The sequence below is a fragment of the Kogia breviceps genome, chromosome 1 (genome assembly GCF_026419965.1).
Source record: "Kogia breviceps isolate mKogBre1 chromosome 1, mKogBre1 haplotype 1, whole genome shotgun sequence".
Lineage (NCBI taxonomy): Eukaryota > Metazoa > Chordata > Mammalia > Artiodactyla > Physeteridae > Kogia > Kogia breviceps.
The window spans coordinates 34,265,681-34,273,205 of record NC_081310.1 but is presented as its reverse complement, the minus strand read 5'-3'; the positions used below and the strand labels follow the sequence as shown (position 1 = coordinate 34,273,205).

Below are 7,525 nucleotides of genomic sequence, written 5' to 3'. Positions count from 1 at the left end.
AATGTAGCTATGAGTGATAATTTGTAAAATTTTATATCAGTTTTGAGAATGAATATTTGGGGGGGGAACCCCAGAAAATAGGAAGTCCAGTTAGGAAAGAATTGCAGTATTCCAAGTCTGAAATGGTTAGGCTAGTAGCTAGAAGTGAGAATGGAAAAGAAAGCTGGATTGCAGGAATATCTTGAATATCTTGAATATCTTTTCTTCTTGAAGGGAGAAAAGATAAAATTTTGAAATAGTTTAATAAAAGGGCATGATACAAAGAAAGATGTCAAAGTTAGCTCCATACACTCTTCCCTGGAAGACTGGAAGAATGACTACAACACTGACAGAAATAGTGTAGCCTGTGTGAATGGGTGGGCGATAAAAATCTGTCTTAGTCGGTATGGACTGTGTCTATATTTAATATTCCATGCAGTGCACTGCATTAACTTATTTGCATCTGAAAAAGGCAGTGGAACAATGGTGTAGACAGTGCAAGGTGACTAAAAATATAGAACTAGAAGAGAGTGACAGGTGAAAAGTGGGAGTAGAAACGCCTCCTTTGTTATCCCTAGAGCCTGGTTTGATGTCTGGCACAAAGCTGGCCCTCAATTAATATTTATTGAATAAATGAACGTAAGTCATTTGCATAGATGAGATAGCTGAGGCCATGGGAATAGATCTCAGAAAGAGGACATTACTTGCTAAGGTTCAAAAACAGCCCTATTGATTCCACATATAAGTGGTATCACATCGTATTTGTCTCTTTCTGACTTACTTCACTTCGTATAAGAGATTGGCACAATATTGTAAATCAACTATATTTCAATTAAAAAACAACAAAACAAAGCAAAAAACAGAAAAACAGCCCTTTGGCCCTATGGCCTGAATTGCCAACAGTTGCCCGTCTTAGAGGAAATGATTCCAAACGTACCCCGAGTTAGGGATAGTTAGTTTAGGAGTTGTAATTTCAGGAGCTGTGTGTGGGGGGAGGGGGGCAGGGGCGCATTCTAGATTTGGGAAGTGAGAGATTTGCCCCTTGATCAAAGTTGATATTAATTTTATTCATTTCGTAAGGGTCAGCCTATCTGCAGAAGTTCCAGCTTCTCAGTGCAATCAGTGCAGTTCCTTTTCCACAATGCCCCAAATACAAACCTTTCTTTACAGGTTACCAGCCGAGGGCTTGACTGCTCTAGAGCATTCTCTAATTAAAAGGTTAACGGATTTCCTTTCCCTCTTTTCAAGCGAAGGACCTGAAATATCAATTCGACTGACCGGGATGACTCTTTCAATTCCCATCCTCAAGGGGGCGGTGACCACAGAGCCACTCCTTAACCACGCGCGCTAAAATCTGCTGACTGCAAATACCTTCCCGTTCCGCTCCAGGGTGCGTCAGATTAGTCCCAAAGGCCAGCACCGCATACTGAGCCTGCGCGTATTGGCGCCGCAGAGCAGGCGCATGCGCTTTGAGGCGGAGCTCATACAGGCTGCCCTGGGCGGGTCTGGGCAGCGCCAGCGTTTTGGGGCCTAGGAGCCGTGGGAGGAGCCGGCGGCTTCACCCTGGTAACCAGAGCGCTGTAGCTGCCCCGCCTTGCAGGCCTCAGGACTGTCATCGCCTTTGGGTGTGGGGTACTTTGGCCAGTGTCCCCGGAAATAGCCCCGCCGGCCTCTCTCAGACACCCCCATCCTCCCCACGCCGCCGTCGCCGCCGCCATGCAGGGGGAGGACGCCAGATACCTCAAAAGGTGACGACCCCCCAAGACTCGGTCCTACCCTCCTTGCCCGGACCCTGAGGTTATTCTTAAAAGGTTCTTGGGTTGGCCGTGAGATGTCACTGGGCAAAGCTTAGAAGAGGGGTGAGAGACAGGGGCGAAATCACGGAAGGGGTGGGGGGGAAAGGTGAATTTAAAAAAGGAAGGGGCCCTTAGGGGGTGCGGGGTTTCTCCAGCCTCTTACCTGACTCAGCGGGGCCCTGACAGCATTGCAGATGGTTTCCTTGCTACATTACATTGTTCAGGGTAGAGGAGCGAAGGGTGGAGTAAACCGCGTCTTCCTATTTTCCCCTGATACTCCGACTTTCCATTTTCCTTTAATAGATAAATCCTGTGGGAGCCTGGAACTGAAGTCTTCTGGCGCCTCTGTTCTATGTCTCCAATTTGGGGTTCACTGCCATGGGGTTTTGAAATGAAGGGGAAAGAAGTGGTGGCTTTTAATTAATGGGAGACTGGATTGAGATGTTGCTTTCCAGTTTATTTCTGTTTTCCTCATCCATTTCACTGCCATATATACAGTATAATTTTTGTAGGAGGTTCGTAATTATCAAGATGTTTGTTCAGGAGCTTGACATGAAACAGGCCATCATTTCTTTAGTTAAAAAATATTTGTAGTATTAATTACTCCTTAAAGAAAAATGTAATCTGTTGGGATTATTTATTTGACTCAGGTCAAAGATAAGATCATCCCTCATAAAAAGAATACCTCTCACTGGACCAAGAGTTAGTAGTGATCCAATACAAAAATATATTTTAATTAGGAGTCAACATTTTTAGCTAAGTTCCTGTTACTGTTTGTGTAAATACCCTAGAAAGTGACATGTATTCTTTTGGACTCAGTTTCCTTATCTAAAAATGGGGCAAGTATTTATGATAGGTATGAGGACCAAATATGAAAATGTTTTTAAAAGATAAAACATGCATGTAAGGTGGTGGCATCATTTCAATTCATAGTATACTTTTATTGAACGTATTTATCCCAGCTTGGCAGGGCCCTGATCATCACAGAAAGATCTAACCTTTAATAGACTCTTAAAAGGGACTGAAATTATTGTAAAATCAATCAAGCAACCAGCTGTATTCACTGTCTTTGCAGGCCTGAAGCATATATTGCCTGCCTGTCCCATTTTATAGAAATATATCTGAAATTGTTACATAACCATAGCTTATCAGTAAAAATTTCAAAAAAGAATATATAATAATAACAAGTATATAGTCAGCATTTATTTCCTCACTGCATTTTACTTACATCAGTCATTTAAAATATCTTGATTGAAAATTTGGTGAAATAAGAAAACAATAAATTCTTTCTCCTTCAACTTTAAAATCAAGGTTGTTCTAGAGCAGAGTCACTATTACATCATTAGCTTATTTTCATGTAATGTAGTTGCGCCAGACAATAGTTTTTCTTAGGATTCTGGTATCCTGTGGTCCCTTAGGCATCCTGTGACTTGTAATTCTCAACCTACTGCTTACTTTTAAAGCTAAATTATGTGGAGTTCAACAAAAAAATCAGACAGGTCACTTTTACGTTTGAAGTTAAATAAGGTCAGAATCTGGAAAGGCTGAAATATACACTTCTCAATAGTTTGCATTAGTTTGCATTGCCTGCTTTCAGTTTAGAAATGTGCATCCAACATATAATCATATAGGCTCGATGGCTTATGATATGACAGAATATTCCATTTTAATGATTGATTCTTTGATAGTAATTACATATATTCATTCCTTTTGTAATATTTTTACTTTTAATATTTTGTTTTTAACAAGAGGGCAGTATGTTTTCAATCTAATTGATTCATTCTAATTTTAATTTAAGTGGTTTCATTGTAGCTATCACTGAGGAATCTCTGGTCTCTATATGTTTACATGTGTAATAGATTATAGAATCAAAAATGAGGTTTCATTTTTTGTCCTGCTACCCATTAGTGTTTTGATTCAATAGTGCTTAATACATACTTACCAAATACTTAGTCCATGCCTAGCATTGTTCTGATCACTGCGGAAATGATTAAATAGACACAGTTCATATCCTCAGTCAGATATGCACACAAATAAATAGACAGTTAATCTAGTGGGTTTTGTTTTTTGCGTCTTAAAACTCTGATGGGTTTCCATTGCTCTTAGAGTTAGAGCACCAACCTTTTCAGCTTCATCTCTCTCTGCTCCCCTCCTGCCCCCAACAATTCCATACTTCAGCCTTACAGAAATAATTTCTTTTTGATCCCTATGTGTTTCAGTGTTAGACTCCAAGTGCCCTTCCCATTGCCTGGTACTTGCCTTGTTCTTTATCCAGCTAACTCTTCATTTACCTGTTTTAGCTTAAATGTCACTTTTTCTAGAAGGTATTTCCTGAGCAGCCCTTTCCCACCCCACAATCTGCCATCCAGGTCAGATATACCTGCTAGCTTCCGTGATACCTAATACCTTGTCTTTTCCCACTCTTACTATTTTATTATTATTGTTTGTCTTTGCTGCTGGTCTGTAAGCTTCAAAAGGGTAAGAATTTTTGCATCAGTATTCATAAAGGATATTCACAAATTATATTCAAAAATATATTCTGTTTTTATGGCATCTTTGTCTTTCTTTGGTATCAGGGTAATGCTGGCCTCATAGAATGAATTAGGAAGTGTTCCCTCTTTTTCTAGTTTTGGAGAAGGATTGGTGTTAATTTGGTAGAATTCCCCAGTGAAACTATCTGGTTTTGGACTTGGTTGGGAAGTTTTTGATCACTGATTCAATCTCTTATTTTGGGGGAATTCAGAATTTCTATTTCTTTGTCTTTTTTAAAAAAAAATAAATTTATTTATTTATTTTTGGCTGTGTTGGGTCTTCATTTCTGTGCGAGGGCTTTCTCTGGTTGTGGCAAGCGGGGTTCACTCTTCATCACGGTGCACGGGCCTCTCATTGTCGCGGCCTCTCTTGTTGCGGAGCACAAGCTCCAGACGCGCAGGCTCAGTAGTTGTGGCTCACGGGCCCAGTTGCTCTGCGGCATGTGGGATCTTCCCAGACCAGGACTCGAACCCATGTCCACTGCATTGGCAGGCAGATTCTACTGCGCCACCAGGGAAGCCCCAGAATTTCTATTTCTTTTGAGTCAGTTTTGGTAGTTTGTGAATTTCTAGGAATTTGTCCATTTCATCTAGGTTATCTACTTTGTTGGCTTACAGTTGTTCATAGTATATATATATATATTTATTTCTATAAGGTCAGAGATAATAGTAATAATGTCCCACTTTAATTTCCAATTCTAGTAATTTGAGTCTTCTCTCTTTTTTTTCCTAGTTTACCTAAAGGTTTGTCAACTTTGTTGATCTTTTCAATAACCAACTTTTAATTTTTTGATATCCTCTGTTGCTTTTCTATTCTCTATTTCTTTTATCTGTCTTTATCTTTATTATTTCCTCCCTATTACTAGCTTGTTGTTTAGTTTTCTCTTTTTCTAGTTCCTCAAGGTGTAAAATTAGGTCATTGAGTTGAAATCTTTTTTTAAATTGAGATATAATTGACATATACCATTATATTAGTTTCAGTTGTACAACATAATGATCCAGTATTTGTATTTATTGCCAGATGATTACCACAGTAAGTCTAGTTAACATCCGTCACCATACAGTAACTTTTTTTTCTTGTGATGAGACTTTTAAGATTTACTTACTTAGCAGTTTTTCATATATACAATATAGTATTATTAACCATAGTCACCATGCTGTACATAACAACCCCGGGACTTATTTATTTTATAGCTGGAAGTTTATACCTTTTTACCAGCTTCACCTACTTCATCCATTTTGACTACTTCCCACCTTTGGCAACCACCAATTTCTTATCTGTATGTGTGAGTTCAGGTTTTGTTTGTTTTGCTTTATTTTTAGATAAAAATAAATAGTGAGATCATATGGTATTTGTTTTTCTATCTCTGACTTATTTTACTTAGCACATTGCCCTAAGGTCTATTCATGTTTCAAATGACAAAATTTTCTTCTTTTTTATGGCTGAATAATATTCGTGTGTGTGTGTGTGTGTGTGTGTGTGTGTTTGTGTGTGGTGTATACACAGATACACATATATTTTATCCATTCATCCATTGATTGACACTTAGGGTGCTTCCATGTCTTAGCTGTTGTAAATAATGCTGCAGTGAACATGGAGGTACATATATGTTTTTGAGTTAGTGTTTTCATTTCTTTGGGATAAATACCCAGAACAGAATTGCAGGATCATATGGAAGTTCAATTTTCAATTTTTTGAGAAACCTCCACACTGTTTTCCATAGTGGCTGAACCAATATAAATTCCCACCAGTGGTTCACAGGCTTCTCTTTTCTTCACATCCTCTCCAGCACTTGTTATTTCTTGACTTTCTGATAATAACCATTCTAACAAGTGTGAGGTGATATTGCGATTTTGATTTTATATTTCTGATGATTAGTGATGTTGAACATCTTCTTATGTAATGTACCTGTTGCCCATCTATATATATTCTTTGGAAAATGTCTGTTCAGATCCTCTGCCCATTTTTTCCTTAGCTTGGTTTTTCGCTATTGAGTTGTATGAGTTCCTTATATATATTTTGGATATTAATCCCTTATCAGATATATGACTTGCAAATATTTTCTCCCATTTGGTGCATTGCCTTTTAATTTTGTTGATGGCTTTCTTTGTTCTGTAGAAGCTTTTTGGTTTGATGTAGTACCAGTAGTTTATTTTTGCTTTTGTTGCCTTAGTTTTTGGTGTCATATCCAAAAAAATCATCACCAAGACCAAAGGCAAGGAGCTTACTGCCTATGTTTTCTTCTAGGAATTTTATGGTTTCAGGTCTTACATTCAAGGCTTTAATCCATTTTGAGTTGATTTGTGTGTATGGTGTAAGATAGTGGTACAGTTTTGTTCTTTTGCACATGGCCATCTAGTTTTCTCAACACTATTTATTGAAAGGACTGTCTTTTCCCAGGTGTATATTCTTGGCTCCTCTGTCATAAATTAATTGGCCATATATGTGTGGGTTTATTTCTGGGCTCTCTATTTTTTCTGTTGATCTGTGTGTCTGTTTTTATGCTAATATCATACTGTTTTGATTACTGTAGCTTTGTAATATAGATTAAAAACAGGATGCATGATGCTGCCAACTTTGTTCTTTCTCAAGATTATTTTGGCTATTCAGGCTCTTTTCTGGTCCTGTACAAATTTTAGGATTTTTTTGTTCTATTTCTGTGAAAAATGCCATTGAGAATTTGATAGGAATTGCATAGAATCTTTAGATTGCTTTGGATAGTATGGACATTTTAACAATTTTAATTCTTCCAGTTCATAAGCATGGAATATCTTTCCATTTATTTGAGTCTTTTTCAGTTTATTCCATTATTGTCTTACGGTTTTCAATATACAGGTCTTTCATATCCTTGGTTTAATTTATTTCTTAGGTATTTTATTCTTTTTGATGCATTTGTAAATGAGATTGTTTTCTTAATTTCTCTTTCTTGTAGTTCATATTAGTGTAAGGAAATGCAACTAATTTATATACATTGATTTTGTATCCTGCAACTTTACTAAATTTGTTTATTCTAACAGTTTTTTGGTGGAGTCTTTAGGATTTTCTTTATATAATATAATGTCATGTGCAAATAGTGATGGCTTTATTCCTTTCTGATTTGGATACTTTTCATTTCTTTTTCTTGTCCAATTATTTTGGCTACCACTTCCAATAATATGTTGAATAGAAGTAGCAAGAGTTGGCATCCTGGCCTTGTTGTTGCTCTTTCAGGAAAAGCT

The 7,525-nt window shown here is 37.6% G+C and overlaps 1 protein-coding gene across 2 annotated transcripts in view; it reads left to right on the top strand.

The window, feature by feature from the left end:
* The first annotated feature begins 1,343 nt into the window (after window positions 1–1,343).
* KIFAP3 (kinesin associated protein 3) overlaps window positions 1,344–7,525 on the top strand; it is a 160,249-nt gene continuing 154,067 nt past the window's right edge. The window contains exon 1 of one of the 2 annotated variants that reach the window (XM_059042201.2): window positions 1,344–1,727. In XM_059042201.2, coding sequence (XP_058898184.1) covers window positions 1,696–1,727 — 32 coding nt within the window. In that variant the 5' untranslated portion in view covers window positions 1,344–1,695. The remainder of the gene's footprint in view (window positions 1,728–7,525) is intronic. The other variant, XM_067030492.1, reaches the window with a different exon arrangement.